Source organism: Canis aureus, chromosome X (assembly GCF_053574225.1).
Source record: "Canis aureus isolate CA01 chromosome X, VMU_Caureus_v.1.0, whole genome shotgun sequence".
Taxonomy (NCBI): domain Eukaryota; kingdom Metazoa; phylum Chordata; class Mammalia; order Carnivora; family Canidae; genus Canis; species Canis aureus.
The window spans coordinates 104,139,521-104,157,761 of NC_135649.1; the positions used below are offsets into that span (position 1 = coordinate 104,139,521).

General features: G+C 36.6%; 1 protein-coding gene across 2 annotated transcripts in view; it reads right to left on the reverse strand.

Annotated features, from left to right (window-relative positions):
* The window catches only part of POLA1 (DNA polymerase alpha 1, catalytic subunit), a 310,973-nt gene that overhangs the window by 180,623 nt on the left and 112,109 nt on the right, over window positions 1-18,241 (reverse strand). For both annotated transcript variants that reach the window (XR_013375181.1, XM_077890067.1), the window contains exons 27-31: window positions 15,402-15,434; window positions 14,521-14,613; window positions 12,455-12,660; window positions 10,467-10,599; window positions 4,158-4,289 (exon numbers count right to left, since the gene is read on the reverse strand). Coding sequence is in view for 1 of the 2 variants with exons in the window: in XM_077890067.1 (XP_077746193.1) it covers window positions 4,158-4,289; window positions 10,467-10,599; window positions 12,455-12,660; window positions 14,521-14,613; window positions 15,402-15,434 (597 nt within the window). In the remaining variant the exon portion in view is untranslated. The remainder of the gene's footprint in view (window positions 1-4,157; window positions 4,290-10,466; window positions 10,600-12,454; window positions 12,661-14,520; window positions 14,614-15,401; window positions 15,435-18,241) is intronic.

The window sequence follows — 18,241 nt, forward strand, 5'->3', positions numbered from 1 at the left end:
AAAAAAAGTCATCACATTACTGGATCAACAACTGAAACTCACTCCACTCTTCTCTTTTCTACAACAGACTTTCATATTCAGACTAGTCAATTTTAACTATTCACAGTGCTAAGTTGCTCTGTTAAATAGGTAACGTGAACCCTATTCTTTCATTCCTGCTACAATCAGCCCCTTCTCAGCTTAGCGTCCAGCCCTTGCTCACCGCTGTCTTCACCAGACTGGAGGCAGGGGCCTCTTACTCTGGCAAGGCTCTTGATGGAAGCAAATTGAGATGTTTATCAACTAGGTCCCATGGAGTCTATGATATAATGAAATACTAAGAAAGCAAACCTCAGATTAAAAGACTTTGAAAATAATTTTTTTCCAGGAGTTCACAACACGGTAAAAATTTAGGCAGAATTCATCCACTTTAATTGTTGTCCTTTGCGAAGTCCAAATTATTAGGTGAAGAGTAAGAAGGCAGTCAATGACAGAAAGAGTGGGAAAAATCCTTGGGCATGTCTTCCTGCACCACAACTATATTCAGACTGACTTCATTAACTAATACCTAAAACCTGATCAATTTAAAAAATTGTATTTTTTTTTTTTAAACGGTCTGCTCTGGGGCAGCCCAGGTGGCTCAGCGATTTAGCGCCACCTTGGTTGGGCCCAGGGCCTGATCCTAGAGACCAGGGATCGAGTCCCACATCAGGCACCCTTCATGGAACCTGCTTCTCCCTCTGCCATTCTCTCTGTCTCTCATGAATAAATAAATGAAATCTTAAAAAAAAAAACCGGTCTGTCCTTAAGATTATAGCAATACTGAGAGACACCTGGGTGGCTCAGTCAGTTAAGTGTCCAAATTTTGATTTCAGCTCAGGTCATGATCTCAGGATCAGGGGATGGAGCCCTACGTTGGGGTCTGCACTGGGTATACAGTCCGCTTAAGATTTTCTCTCTGCCTCTCCTCACCCACCATCTTAAAAAAATTATACAGCACTTTGAGTTTACCATTTTTTAATGGTGAATAAAAATCTAATTTATACAGGGTCACCCAGGTGGCTCAGTCAGGTAAGTTTCTGCCTTTGGCTCAAGTCATGATCTCAGAGTTCTTGGATAGGGCCCTACATAGGGCTCCCTGCTCAGCAGGGGGTCAGCTTCTCTCTCCCTCTGCCCCTGCCCCCACCCCATGCTTGCTCGCTAGCTCTCTCTTTTAAAGATTTTATTTACTTATTCATGAGAAACACAGAGAGAGAAGCAGGCTCCATGCAGGGAGCCCTCCATGCAGGGCTGAAGGCAGCGCTAAAGCACTGAGTCACCCAGGCTGCCCACTAACTCTCTATTAAATAAATAAAATCTTTTAACAAAATTATCCTCAGTTAAAAAATTTTTATTTTAAATAACCACATGAAAGACCAATTTTAACACTGACCCAAACACATTTCTTATTGTATTTAAAAAAATTTGAGCCCAAACATGACTAAATTCCAAAGAATTGGTAAGACGGGTTTTGCTGTGTTGTGTTGGAAAAACATTCAGGCTGTGACATAAGATACATCACTCACAGACATAATTCTCAAACCTAGCAAGATCCCACAGTATGTGCAATAACGCACCACATACACCTTTAAAATCAGATTAAGAAGTAATGTTGGTCTTCCTTGAAGTGCCTATGTAGTAATTTGTGAACTTCACAAAGTACATGCTTCACAGAGACAACTAGGTACAGTCAATTCATTCAAAATTATGTAATCATCTTTAGTAGAAAACTAATGGAAAAAAGTTAAATGGGTGACAAATGGGTCCCTTAAAACAATTACATTAAAGGCATGCCGTATGGAAATTGTTTTTTTTTTTAAGATTTTATTTATTTATTCATGAGAGACACAGAGAGAGGGAGAAAGAGAGAGAGGCAGAGACACAGGCAGAGGGAGAAGCTGGCTCCATACAGGGAGCCTGATACGGGACTCGATCCCAGGACTCCAGGATTACACACTGGGCCGAAGGCAGTAGCACTAAACCACTGAGCCATCCAGGGATCCCCTAGAAATTATGTCTAATGAAAGTTAAATAATTAAGGATTGAGAACTTATCAAGTAGAAGTTGATTTACAATTTCAGCAAATAATTCATATAGGTTTTACAAGTCAATGAACTACAATATAAATCAGACACCAAAAACATTACTACTCTCTAAACTCATCTGAATTTAGTCAGAGTAAATTATCAGTAGAGTACTACAGACTAAATATAAATTTCAAACAAAACAGAACATATCTAGGAGACAGACTATCATGGAGGGCACCTTTGCTTAGAGCAGCATAGTTCTCTTCAAAATTTATCATCATACATTTTCAAAAAGATATTCTAAAAATACGGTTAAGAAACAGAATAATTTGAATGCTTAAAAAAGCAGGAGAGGTTGGCAGCTTTGGCTCACAAAGATGCTCAAAGTGGGCCTGACCCACTGCTAGAGGACAGAGGCCAATTAAAGTCCTACAGCTTTTCTTGGGATACAATGAGAAGCAAAAATAAAAAGAAACACGAACTGTGGTCTTAATAAGCAAGAAAGTTAAGGCCCAGCACCAGTGGATGGGGAAAATGTTGAAAATACATCAAACGGGATTTATTGTACTACATCAGCATTTTTAAGCTTTTCTAGCTCAGTAAGACCTGGGAAAAAGAAATCCTAAGACCTAATATCTAGACATCAAGGAACATAACCTTGACTTTTAGATATATTGATCATACTACCATACATCTCTAGTCCAGATTAAGCCAAAACATAACTTGACTGAATTTCATTATTAGATACTATTTTACAGAACCTATATAATTTTTCAAAGCTATATTGCCATCTGCTCCTGTCATTAATAATCCAAGAGCTTTTCCATGTATGTGAAGTCATAAGTGAAAAAAAAACTAGCCTATTTACCAAAATCTTTATTTGCATAATATGAAAATTGTTTTTTTGAGATGAGACTTGTCAGAGGCAATATGCAAAGCACATTAAGGACTTGAGCGAGTCAGACATTTATGGAAATATTTTCCTGCAGGAATTGGCTTTCTGTAACAGTTCTTAATCAAGAGTAACCCTAGGAGGGAGACGGAGTCAAGTGCTGATTCCTGTCCATGTACTTAAATCATTTGTTATGTACATCATCCACAGTACCAAGCAGATATTAGCAGATAATTTTTAAATTCTGAAAAGACTCTATGACTTAAAAACACACTGATTGTAGTTTGACAAAGATCAATCATAATACAGTGAAATTTAAGGCTAATTTATTTTTTTTTTACTGTAACAACAAAATGCAGTAATTGATGAATTAAAAGAAAGTCTTACAACACTGATGAATTAGGCCTTTTGGTAAGTATACCAAACCATGGTAATTTTAAAGAATTTAGGTAGAGGCTGTGACTTTTTTTTCCAGTAGGAAGAGATGAGACCTCTCCTTTGTTCCAATTGGAGTTAAGTACTTTGAAAGGAACAAACTACTCTTGTGTCCTACCCTCTGTCCTCATCCATGTCAGAGGCATGCTACTCTCCAAAGAAACTGGTCAGTGGTTTCAATCTGTGTTCCAAAAGGGTAGAGGTTCCTCAGAGGTGCCACATGGAAGAGGGACAAGGCACAGAGGTAGGTTCTAGGCCCTCTCTGCTCAAAATAAAAAAACCCAAACACACTGGTTAGATAATCTGTTTTCTTCCGAAGGTACGTTTTTGGGGTCTTGCAACTTTCTCCATATTATCAAGCACTTCATATTTTTTGCAAGTAACTATGTGAACATAAGCTAGAGAAAAATGGATTTAACCTTACAATATTAATACTGGAATCTGTGGCAAAAGGAATGATAATGGATGACTGCTGGACATATTACCAAACTTACATAGATTTTCACTGAAGTTAATTGAGGGTTGACACAGCACCTACTGTTATGCATCTGTCTCACCAAAATAATTTCAGTGAACCAAAACACTGGTCTTAAAGGTTTTATGAAAATTGTAATAATAATTACATACTTCTGACTAATGCTTCAAACGTTGTAAAACCTACCAGACTAACCCATCTCTTTACAGCATCAATTATTTGGAAGACCACTAAATTAAGACACTGTGGTGGTCTGGGTTTTACTTTGGTTTATGGGGTCTGGGAGTCTTATTGATTACGACAGTTTTACCTGACAGATGACATATGACACAGTATCTCCAGCTTTCATTTTTCTGCCTCCTTGAGAATTCATCCAGAGGGCAACATGTACATGAGGTAGACTTTTTTTATCAGGGTAATCCTGGGGATCCTTTGTCAATGCCTAAAAGAGAAAAAAGAGGAAACAAAAAGCTCCAAACTTTAAAATAAAACCATTCTCACACAGATATACACTAACCACATTTTTCCTAGAATCCTATCTGCCATATTAACATAAAAAGGACAGAAACTGTAAGTAGAAAACAGTGCCACAGTCTTTAGACATTCCACCCTTAAGGCTCCTCCCTCCTTCATTTAGTAACTAATATAACCAGATGCAACTCTGGCAAAAAAAAAGAAATAGGAGTTTATGGGCCATGGCACATAATACTTGCATATAATAAGTTAAGACTATAAATTCAGCTTTCTATGAAGTCTTTCAAGTTTCTCTTAATGTCTGCAATTCCCTCACTGAATTAAGTAGTTGGTAAGGACTGATGGAGATTGGCTACTCTGACTTAATGATCTGTTTCTCAAAGGCTTCTCTAGCCTAAATAAATCTCCAAGGTATCAGAAATCGGTGGATTTATTCACAATATCAGTTTAAACTCTACAAAGGCAGAATGAATGAGTTTCTAACAGAAAATAAGCCCCATGAGAGTAGGAGCACATCAGCCTCACTTGCAGCTGCATTCAGTGCTCAAAATGATTCTTGGCATACAGTAGCACCAAATGTTGCAGAATTATTTTGCTCAGTCTGCAATAATTCACTAAGTTCAAGCACTGTAAAATACTCTGAGATGAATAAGACAGTCACTGGTCCTAAGTCATTTGCTATTAGATGATTCCTCATTCTGCAAATAAAATCTCTAAAATAAGCCACATGTGCCATAAGGGAGATGTGAACAGTGTTAGGGAGAGTTTAGAGAGGCAAGGATCACTTCTATCTGAGAGCAGGAATCACAGGAGAAAAAAACTTGAGCTGGCACGGGAAGAAAAATAGGATTTTAAGAAAAAGTGACAGGAGCAAGAACATTCTAGGCAGAGATGAAAGCAAAAGTTAAAAGCAAGAGGTAACACAAAATACAGTTCATTGGACTGGAACTCGGTATGCACAAAGGGTAGGAGGGAGATATCTAGCTCTCTGGTGGGTTTCAAAAGACAAGAAGGGCAGGGAACAGAGTGCCACGTGACTAGATCACCTAAATGTGGTCTGCAGACCCCTGGGGAGTCTGGATATCCTTTTCAGGGAGTCAAGAGTTCAAAATTATCTTTCTAACAATACTGTTTGCACTGGTGATACAGAAGCAATGGTAGGTAAAGGTTCTGATGCCTTATAAACATTAATCATCAGGGCAGCCACAGCAAACTGCTACAGCTCTTTGTATGCTTCACCACCACACACTCAGAGTCACCAAAAACCAAAACACCAAAAAAACCTCCCCAAAACCAAAATAAAACCCAGAAATGAACCCAGTTTCACTAAAGAATGTCATTCATGGAATGGAAGAACAAGGGTTATTAGTTTTTTAAGGTCCTGATCCTGAACAGAAGGCTAGTATTTGTAAGACAAAATAAGAAGTATGCACAAGGCATGTGTGTCTACTGTATACTGAAGAATGAAGGCTGCTTGAGGAAAAGCACTTGTGCAACTGTTCAGAGTTGCAAGATAAACTAACTGCCTTGTTCATAGATCATAATTTTTCCTTGCAAGAATGACCGGCCAGCTACTGCTACTTAAACTTGAGTCTCTGGCAGACAATTTCTCAAAAAAGAATGTAATCAGCCTGCAACTTCAAGAAAAATAACTGGCAGTATATATTGTCTATGATAAAATTCAACCTTTTAAGCATAAATTAGAATTTTGCAAGTGAGAGAGCTTGACAGCTTCTCTTTTTTTCTTAAGATTTTATTTATTCAAAAAAAGATTTTATTTATTCATTCATGAGACACAGAGACAGAGAGAAAGAGAGAGAGAGAGAGAGGCAGAGACACAAGCAGAGGGAGAAGCAGGCTCCATGCAGGGAGTCCAACGTGGGACTCTATCCCAGGACCCCAGGACCACACCCTGTGCCAAAGGCAGGCGCTAAACCCCTGAACCACCCAGGCACCCCAACAGCTTCTCAATACTTAAAGACTTTTCTGAGTAGGAATATTTTAAAATGTGATTTTTGATAATGTATTTGGAAGATCTGTAAAACTTGGGAAATTATCAGTTTACAAATGACCAAAGCATAATGTCATGCGTGAGCAAAAAATACCTATCCCAAGTACAACACAGCCCAAGAGATTTTCACATGAGAGTATGAAAAGTTCATTGATAAAAGCTTCAGAATCCCACATAACAATAATCCTTACAAAATGCCACTTACATAATACTGGTGTAGAATCAAAGAACATCATATACAACTATCTGAAAAAAAAAAGGCCTGAAATATTTCTCCTTTTTCCAATTATGTATTTGTGTGAAAATGGATTTTCTTCCTATACTTCAACCAAAACCACATATTACAACAGACTGGATGTTCAAGCGGATATGAGAATCCAGAGGTCGTCTACCAAACAAGATATTAAAGAGACTTGCAAAATTATAAAATGATGCCACTCCTCTGGCTAACTTTGTTTTGAAATATAGTTACTTTTCAAGGAAAAATGTTATTTTTGTAATCACATAATGGGTTTATAGCTATTTTTAAACAAATAAATAAAATTTTTAGAAACTCCCCAGTTTTAATTTCTAACAGTAAATATTAACACAGGCCACATAAACAAAAGCTCCTATAGTCTTCAATTATTTTAAGAATGTGAACGTTTCGGGAGACCACGAAATCTGAGAACTGCTGGAACAGAATAAAGCAGGTCTTCCATCATGGCTGCACATACCCATGTCATGTCCATCATACACTCAAGGGCAGGAGAGCACCTAGGAAATGCTCCAAGTATCTGAATCTCCTCTAACCTGCATTATGTGGAGTCTTGATTAACTTGGATAGGTAATACTGCATAGAAATCTTAATCAATATAACTCTATCTAAAAAAAACTATTATCTTCTTCAATTGACTTCAGAGCAATATTAAGAAATTCTGAATTTCATGTGACATATTTTCCAGTTATTAGATTGGGGCTATTTGGGGATCTAACAAGCTACCTTTAGAAGGCTTGATTTAAAAAAAAAAAATGCTTCCTGGTGGTTTAGGCTCGAGTTAACCAGGGCTATGCAAACCAGTTGTGAAGTACTTTGTGCTGCTTTATGAAAAATATTTAAGCTAAGACTGTGGTAATTCAGAAAAATCACATATGATGTTTTTCAATTGTTTTTAACAAGGGCTAAATCTCCATAAAGGCAAATCTCACCACTTTACCCCTCCCCCTTAGGCTAGCCTCCTACTTTCAATCCCTACTGAGATCACCAAAATATTTGTATCTACAGATACACAGATATTCTGTCATAAGACCAACCACAACCAGTCACATACACAGACTCTTCCATTTCACTCTCCTTTGAAAGCGATGAAAGGTAAAACCTGAAATGCTCACAAGTTTTAAACACTGCGAGTATTCAGACAGATGTTAATCAAGACCCATCACCTTCGACATAAACAACTTGCCATAAACAGACTTAGGAATAACTATAATATAGATAATCCTTTCATCAGAATTCACTGCACTTCTGTCGACACTGCAGAAATCCATTTATTTAAAAAAAGTATAAAAATATGGGACAGTAAATATCTTTGACAGATCATTTTCATCTTGTAAACATGGACCATGCTTTGCTTATTCAATTTTTTTTTTATTTTTAAAGATTTTATTTATTCATGAGAGACACAGAGAGAGAGAGAGGCAGAGACACAGGCAGTGAAAGAAGCAGGCTCCGGGCAGGGAGCCTGATGTGGGACTCGATCCTAGGATCACATCCTGGGTCAAAGGCAGGCACTAAACTGCTGAGCCACCCAGGGATCCCAGTTTATTCAATTTTAAATCCCAGAATGTAGCACTGTGCTTGTAAGTGGTACCGCATGTTTGATGAATGGAAGACTAGGAAAGCAAGTGAATTCTTTCAATATTCACCGAACTGTTATTTGCCAGCTACTATGTCAAGTGAAATGGAGAATATAAAGACAATAACTAACAATTTTAGCTCTGCCAAAGAAAAATGAAGGCACAGCCCTAATCGCATTAAGTATTACTATTATTGTTATTACTAATGTCACTATAAATTGATAATTAGTGAAGCTGAATGCTGGATACATGGGGATTTATAATACTATCCTCTGGTTTTGTAGAAGTTTAACAATTTTGAGAGTAAAAACTTAAAATAACAGGACTGCAGGCTGTTGGTGAATACTCAAAGACTGCCAGTGGGTCCCTTGTGATTGCAGTTTCCTTGTGTACTAGTAGTACTATGTCTTGTCATTCATGTAAGAGGAAGACAGCGTGGGCACACTGGCTTGGAGGACACATGCTCAGTGTTCTTCTGCCAATAACGTGCTCATGTTTGGATTCAGCCTTTCAAACTCTTGCCTGGAACCACTTGTGATAGAGGATCCACATTTCTAAGAAGGTACATAGTGTCAGGGATACAATCTACAAAATCGATGCAAAATTGATCAAAGAAAGACTGAAGTCATAAATAAATTTGACTGAAGTCAAATTTCTGAGACAGACCAAACAAAATCCGAAAAGAAATCATTTTTTAGATGTCACAAGTGATGCCATGCCAGTGGATAAACACTACATTGCTTAAAGCGAAGAGCCAGAGCCAAGGCACATGCCCTCTTTACAATATTTACTGTTTTCTTTGTAGTTTCTTATATAAATGAGTGTCTTTTTTTTTGTGACATCAGGGTTAAGGTATAGGAAACAGATGACTTATTTAAGAATGAATAATAATCCTAAGGATATGCATAGAAAATATTCATCTTCTCTAAAAACCAAATAAATGCAAATCAAATGCCAATGGTGAGACACTGCTTCATATCAAAATGATAGCACTATTTTATTTAAATATCACCAATGATATTATTGCCAAAGAACCATCATCAATACAAGCAAATGTGTGGTGAAACTCACACATATTTTGTTCTTATCAATGCGTATCACCCTTTTACAAAGCAATTTGGCAACAGCCACACAGATATCCCTATCTTTTGACTCAAGTATTTCACTTCAAGGAACCTAAACTAAGAAAATAATTCATCCAAAAGCAAAAAGATAAAGTTATTCAATACAGTTATTTCCAGTATTAAAAAGAATGTAAATAATCAAAAACTTTAAATAAAGATGTATCAGTGAAATATAAGATTAACAGGATCATTTTTAAAGATAATATAGAAATTTGGAACAATCTGTTTATGCCAAAAAAAACAGATTTCAAAATAGTATAATTACAATATATACTAAGAGTAAGGAGTAAGGGAACTGTGCAAAAATGACAAGCATCAATTTAGCACGGGGTATCATGAATGAGTTTTAAGTCTAAGCCTTCTATTTAATATCATTAGATTCTTTTTCATTAAAATTCTTTTTTTTTGCATCAGCTTTGACAACAAAATCTATTTATCACAAAATGGGTAAAATAGTATCTACAAAATTAGCTTCTGAATATGTAAGGGTACTCTTTTTAAATGGCGGGGCGGGGGGGGGGGATCTGCAACCTAACATCTTATATTACACCTTTTTCAAGTTAGGTAATAAAAAACATTCCTCATTTTCAACAACTAGAACTATCCATAAAGTCCACCTTATATATTTTAAAAAGAAAATAAAAGCGCAAGCGCTCTGGCTATAAAGAAAACGCTAAAAAATAAAAATAAAAATAAAAATAAAAATAAAAATAAAAATAAAATAAAAATAAAGAAAATGCTATTACCTCTAAGAATCACCTTCTGTGAAAGACACACACACACACACTCTATCCATCTGTCTGTCTCCATTTCTCTCTAAGCTTACAGGCCTGTCCTCCCAAACAACTATAAATAAGGACTATGGAGAAGGTAATACTCTCTAGTCCCCTAAACATCAACTATATCACTCCATAGAATCTCTGGAAACAAGGTTTCCATCAAGGAAGAAGTGGAGAGAGAAGGCCCCAGTGGCTGGCAGGGCAGTACGGGGGAGGGGGGGCCTGAAAGAGGAAGAGCAGTATGCTAATGCTCCATCGGTGAGATAGTTGTTAAGCAGCTTTCATCACCAGCTAGAATTTATTTCGATTGCAAGGATGAGGTGGTTCTTCAACTAGCTGAAGGAGGCAAAAAACACATGGCAGCAGCTGGGCTCAGCAATAAATGCTACATTTACCTTGTTAATTTCAAACTGGCTCACTGGGACACTGCCATTTAGCACATTTTCTCCAATTTCTATTAACCTCTTCTGAATGTTTTCCACTATAGTGTCTCGGCTTTGATCAGAAAGAATCTGGCCAATGACAAAGCTGCAAAAAAAGAGAGGGATTCATTTTTTTAATATTATACTTTATTAATAAAGGAGAGAAAAGGAAGATAAATGCCATTAGATTAACATGTGGACAAGAGCTGTACTAAAAGCTAACATGAGGGTGAGTGTCCAAAAGGCCGTTACTATTTGTTTTTTAACATTAACTCTACCAAAGGTTTACCAACCTTGGAATGTCAGGTTTGCCCTTAAACATACAGACCATTTTTTTAATGCACCAGCTAATGCTTCATACAAAATGTGGACAGAGAAAGGTATGTGTTCCATCCACAACTGCATATATGCAATTACAAAATTCACAAGCAGTTATATTCTACCCATAGGGAAAAAATTTAAAAGACAAAAATTTCACTCTCCTCATAAAGCACCAAGATACTATTTCTGATATCACCAAGCTGAGATGACCATTAGCTAGGTAAGCAGAAACACAATTCTTTATCCAAGTTTTTTTAAAAACCGAAAATTTCAAACTTCTTTCTTTAGCTTCATTATATTATGTTCTCCAACCTTATGCTATCTCTGAAAAAGTTCATATTATTCTACCAGACCCCTTCAAAAAACAAGGGAAAAAAGAAAAAGGAGTAAAGAAGCCAATATTTTATCCATTTCTGAGAAAATGCAGAGCGAGGGTTTGACAGCTGCATTATAATTTGTCAGAAAAAGAACCCTAACAAAAACATTTGTATAGCTTTAATTACTAATACATTTCTAACTCAGAGAAATTTACTTCTATTATGATGCATCTTTTCTTAGAAAACACAAAGCTGAAGAGAACACTAATCGACAGTCTATACAAAGTAGTTTCATCTTTGGGTACATTTGGGGGCAATGAAGCATTTCAAACTTCATTTCATAAAAGGCTAACAGTGACCTATAGTCGAATGATCAACTTTGCCTAATCAAGAGTGGTTCTGCAGAAGCAACAATTGCTTAATCTCCCAACTTGAAAGCAAGAGGAAGACTAGAAAACAAGTAAAAAGTGTGACTATTCAGCAATATTAAAATTAATTTAAATTTTGCTTTAAAGAAAAATTTCTTCTATTTTCAGAATTGGGCAGGTTCACCAAACAGGAATATCTAAAAAGACAGAACATTAAATACCTAAAGATTCAACCTTTTTTAAATGGATGCTTTATAAATTAATGTGACTCTTTAAAAAAAAAAAAACAGGCCTTATCATCACAATTTCCAGTCTCAGATGCAAAGGTAGGGGGGTCAGCCATGAAATTTATTATTTCTGAGGTACTCAGAGTATTTGAGAACTAGCTCTTAAATTAACCTTAGTAAGAATTTTATTTTTTAAAAAAAGAAAGAATTTTATTTTTTTCTTTTTGCTAGAGATTCATAAGAATCTTTACAGACAAATGATATGGATGGAACAAAGTCTCAGTCTGTGGTCCACTACGAATCCCAGAATATTTAAGCCACAACAGGGGAAAATTTCAACAATTATGTTCCTACAGAGGCTCTAAAACAATTCAGGAACACCACACAAGGCACTTTCTGATAAGAAAATGAAAGCAAAATAAAACTGACACAAGCCAACATCAATGAAACCAACACCATAGGGAGCTAAGATATGAAGCTTCACCCTATGAGTTATAGCTCCCAAGATGTATCTTACAGCAAGTAACTCTTACTGAGCAAATTTGGCTTTTGTTGAGTTTTAATCTACCTGGAAAATTCCACTCCAAATAAATGAGAAGCATTAATATGTAACAACGTCAAAGAAGTTATGTCCTCGCGCTTGGCAGAATTACAAATCTTCTCTAGGTCATTAATACTCCAAGTTTTTACAGACAAATTAAAAAAGCAAAAATGAAAGCTGAACTCACTTTCCAGTTTCTTTAGCAAGATCACACCAATCTCTTCTAACTATATCTAACCCTTTCAGTTCCTGTTTGGTGGAGTAATTCCCATCTGACGTTGGCTCAACAACCAGAGCACCATACTTCTTTTTCTTCAGCAGTAGCAGAGACTTGAAAACACCGTCAATGTCTATTTCAAGCAGTTTGTACAACTTGTTGACTTCACTTTTTACCTGTGAAAATTTCAAATCATTAATACTAGCTTCTCAAACATCTACCAGGAAGAAGATGAACAAGCTACAAATTCCCCAGAGTTAATCTAAACAGAACTTGAATTCACACAAGATTAGAGTGCATTTACTCAGGTGATCTAAAACACAGTATTATGTTGAGTATGATGCAAAACCACTGAAAGAGCATAGGGAGAAAAACTGATGAAAAAAATAATAATATATCATCCCACTCAACCAAAGGACAGAATTGGCAGGGTCTGCCCCAGGAAATTTACAAAAATTATAAAATAGTCTCTGAATCTGTAAACTAAATGCGTATGTACTTACCTTCAAACTACTGAGTTAGAAATTAGACAATCCAACAAATAGGTGGCTAAAAATAAGTAAAACTTTGACTACTAAAAATAAAGTCTAAGGGGTGCTTGGGTGGCTCAGCTGATTGTCAGACTCTTGGTTTCAGCTGAGGTCATGATTTCAGGGTTATGGAAGGGTAGCCCTCATCAGGCTCTGTGCTCAGAGTGGAGTGTGCTTGAGATTCTCTCCTTGTGCCCCTCTTACCACATGAGCACATGGTCTTTCTCTAAAATAAATAAATAAAATCTGTTTTAAAAAGGTCTAAGATCTCTCTGTACCTCCCAAAGCACCTGACGTATAAGGAAATAACTATATGTTGAACAAAAATTAATCAGTCACCTGCTCTTTATTGATAGGATCAAGGCACAGCCTTGATTTTAAGGAAAATACATAGCTTTTTGAAGTTCAATATGAGGACAATAGGCCAGGCCTGCTCTCAGGCAAAGGCTACAGGTCATATTTCACACATATTAGTGAAGAAGGCAGGAAGCTGTTATTTTGTAAGATGTTATCTTAGTTCTAGTTTATTGGGACAAGATCTTAACATAGCAAGTATTCAAGAAACGCTTGCTAATTATAAACTGCAATTAGGAGGCAACAAATGATTACTTTTAAATGTCCACTTGCAAAAAAAAAATGTCCACTTGCCTTTTCAAATATATTTTAAGTATTCTTGTAAAATTATAAATGTGTATGCATGTACGTAGATAGGTATTTATCCATATCAGCATATAAAATTCATCTGAATACTACTAGATATATTTCTCCTCATGCATGATAATGTGATAAGAATATACATGACCATATATTTTAAATTTATTTTTTTAAGATTTTATTTATTTATTTGTGGGGGAGGGGGGAAACAGCAGGAGTAAAAGGAGAGAGGGGCAGAGGGACAGGGAGAGGCAGACTCCCCTCTGAGCAGGGAGCCTGACATGGGGCTCAATTCCAGGACCCTGAGATCATGACCTAAGCCAAAGGCAGATGCTTAACTGACTGAGCTACCCAGATGCCCCCATATTTTATTTTATTTTATTTTTTTTTTGCCCCCATATTTTAAATTAAAAAAATTTTTTTTTGCTTTCTTCTTTTAACAGGAAGTTGACACAGGGTATATCACAGGGTGTGAAGCAGTGTGAACCCCCTCGCAAGACCCAGGATAAACAGTAGCCAGTCAGAGATATCACTGTAGCCAGACCTAAGCCCAATATCCCGGAACTGTGAGAAGAACACCAGCCTTAGCAACAAGATGAAAACATCTCAGACGGTTTTCAAAGTAAAAATGTATTTATCACTTAAGGAAAAAAACACTCTCCTTTGAATTTAACCCTTAAAAACAAACAACTGGAGTAGAGGTTAAGAAAAATAAGAGGATGAGGAAATGAGAATCATGAAGTTTATTATTTTCAGGAGCACACATACACATACATGAATTTATGAAGTTCCATGTTTAAAGAGAATTCACAAAAGTAGGTAAAACAGATTAATTTCATCAGATTATCTCACCTTGTTTCCCAATTTATATACTTCTTCCAAATCGGTGCTATTGGTGTTTATCATAATTGAATCGGTATCTCCATAAATAACTTCAAGGTTCATCTAATAAAAAGCAAAAATTATAAAAATTAACAACAAAGACAAAGTGATCATCATACACAATGAAACTCAAGATTTTCCATACTACAGAAATTACATTGATCTTTCAAAAGTCTATGTTTATTCTTATCCATATTGTCAGAGTACAATCAAAGATAAGCTCCAATAAACCAGAAAAGAAAGCCACTATCACATTAAGAAAATCTAGCTAATTTTCTTAAAGCAGACAGAGAGCAGAGTGGCCAGGGAAATGTATAGTTTCAACCGACACAAACTATAGAACTAAATAACATAAAGGAGGATAAGAAACTAGGAAGAAGGGCAGGGGGTCTGTATTTATCCACTGTACCATAAGCTTAGTGGTCATGGCAATTTATAAAGCAGAAACATAATGGGTTATAATGGGTTTTTAAAATTCAGGGGCACAAATCCATATGAAATTCTTCACAGTTCCAAACAGTATTCAATAGAATATGAAGAGTGCCAAAAAAAAATCAATCATAACAAAAAACACTAGAGCACATACAGTATAAAGGCCTGGAAGTAAACTCTAATTAGCACTGTTACTAATTTGCTTGAAACACTCACATATAGGCTTCAAGCAGTGGCTAGATCATATCAGTGTTAGTAAAAGAAAAAAGCTATAATCCATTAGGACGGATTATAATCTTAAACTAGGCATCCTAAGAAGCCATTTCCAGTCTGTTTGGGTTACAATTTTCCTTGAATACAAAAACGTCACCAGGTATGATATTTAAGAGTCATTGTATAATGAAAATGCTCAGCATTACCTTTTGTACCATCTCTTTTGTATGCATCAAAATCTAAATGAAAGAAAAGTCAAGATTAATGCATTACATAGTTACAAAACCATAAACTTAAGTACATAGAGATAGATAACCCCAACGACTAGTCATAAATTATAAAGCTCTTCAATGGTTTTCTAACTACAATCCTCATAAGAACAGTAATATCAACATAATCTAAAAGTAAGTTGGCCTCTATGTTCTTAGCCAGAGATATGTAAGCAGCTCTACTATAAAGATCTACTTAAGATTCATATAAAGATCTATCTTTAATGAATACGCATAATAAAAACATCCCTTTATGATATGGCAAAAAGGCGAACTATTCTCATTACTAATATTTAACTAGATCTGTGTGACTGAAAAAAAAAAGCTTAACAGAACATTTCAAATCTGGTCATTCTTATCTACATGGTATTCAAAATCTTAAAAAGTACAAAAATATAAATGCATATACACTAGATTTAAGTTTCTTCTAAAGACTGTAAATTTCCTGAAGGCAGAGGGTAGACCTTCACATACTCTCTGGAGGTAGCACAGTGCCCAGTACTAAGGTGGGGCTGAGGAAATGTTCAGTGATCGGGTAATAGGTGTAGACGAGATTGTCTCTAGGCCCAGATAGCAGCAGACTGAAGACAGTATTACAGAGCCCTAGAAACCCTGTACTTAGAGTATCTTTTTTTTTTTTAAAGAGTATCTTTTACATCCACCCCTTACTTGCCATTCCTACTGCTTCTTCCCCTTTATTACAGTCTCCTAATTTTGTTCAGGCCTTCATTGTCCTATATTCTTACCGAAGAAAGCCCTTTTCCTGGGGGTGGTGAATATGGATTAGGCTAATTAATGATTTTAATAACAGCCATAGACTGGAATCACCTGAAAAAGGTGATTAGCAGGAAGGGCTAAAAACCACTGGACTAAGATAATCATGATACTCCCATTCTGAAAAGTTTTTAGTTGACAGTGTATCCCCTTTCCAACTAGATCACAAGCACCTGGAGGCCAGAGCACATGTCTGGGCCTAACTCTAGGCTTCACACATGACAGGGGCTCAAAACCCCATTTGCTAGATGACTGATAGGTCTCAAAGTAATCCCAATTACTTTCCTGGAATTCAGCTAACTCCTAAAAAACATTCACTCTCCTCCATTTCACCTTCCCTTTTAAACATCTAAATCACAGGGAAATGCGTTGTGGGAGATTATCTGACAATTCCTTCGGGAAGAGGGCAATAATGAGATCAACCAAGTTAATCATAGTGAGGACAGAACTGCTCATCACAAGTTCTCTTTACCCTCCTCCCCTTCTACCCCACCAGGCTTCGCCTTCCTCATCACAACAGACAACTCCACAAGGTAACCATTACCTAAGTAAAATACCTCAGACGCAGCCTGTCAACCTCTCACTGCAACTCAGTATATGCAGGAACCAATTTCCTCTACTCTTTTTTCACACCACGAACAAAATCTACTATGTCATCCTTGAGCAAACCTCCAACATGTACTGGCAACCTTCATTGTTCACGTTTACTACTTGCCTCAATTCTCTCCTGCCACCAACTCACTACCATTTCCAAACATGACCTGAGGGCTACCAAAATTATTTTGTTTGACCGCAGAAACCTGGTATTGGATCTTTTGCACACAAAAAATGGTAGAAAATGAAGCAAAACATAAAGACTATACTGCGGCAGCTTTTTTTCACCTAATACTTTATCTTAGAGATTATTTCCTATTTATGTATGAAGAGCTGCCTTATTCTTTTTTAATAACTCTACAGTATTCCACTGTGTAACTCGATCATGATTTATTTAACCAGTGTTCTAGTAATAAACATATAGGTTGTTTCTGATCTTAACCTTTATAACTACACTTCAACAAATAATCCTCATATACATATAATCTGCCAGTAACAAGATAAACTCTCTAAGACTTACTGGGTCAAAGGTTATATGGGTTCAAATGTTTTGTAAATATAATCAAATTGCTTTCCACAGAGGTTATACTGATTTCTGAAGATAGTTTTATCATCATCTTTCCATGGGACCTCAATAGCTGATGAGTATGCTCCATTTCAGGTTCAAGGTCCTCCCCAAAGTGTGTCAACTCTTCAGTCCATCCGCTAGGACACACCCCACAATCATGCTGACCTGACCTCTCACGCTTCTTCACTAAGCACTTCTACATGGTGGGTACCATAGTGCCCTGTCCAGACCAATGTTTACCCAAGTGCTAATGAGTAGGATCACCCAAAAGCTACCCTTGATTCAAACTGCTCACTGCAACGCCGGGGGTTGTCAGCTATTAGACACCCTGTGGGCTACCAAATTCTTAGTACGTAGCAGAGGGCCTGGTACACAGGAGCTATTAACGAGTATTTGTAAAATGCTGAATGAATAATCCTAAGGAGTGGGCAGTATTACAAACCCCATTTTACAGATGAGTAAAATTAGGCTCTGTGATTTTACCCAAAATAACAGAACTAGTCAGGAGCTCAATCTAGAAGCTGGACCTTCTATCTCATTTTCTCTTCAGAATGTTTCACTGGCTTGTTAAAAAGCCCATACCACATGAATGTTCTGGAAGCCAACAGTCAATAACTTATACATCACAGGTATTTTCCCCATTAAGGAAATGCATTTTTAAAAGAAGTCACAGGTATCAAGAAAAGTCTACTGGACACAAGGTACAGGGATTACAAGATGTCCGTTCATAAGTTCACTTCAAATTGACAAGCCTAATATTAAAGCTACCCATTCTGACAGAAAATCATTTTGTAAGTGCCAACAGCTAGAAAACAGGACTATAAAGGCTTGCTAAATTCAT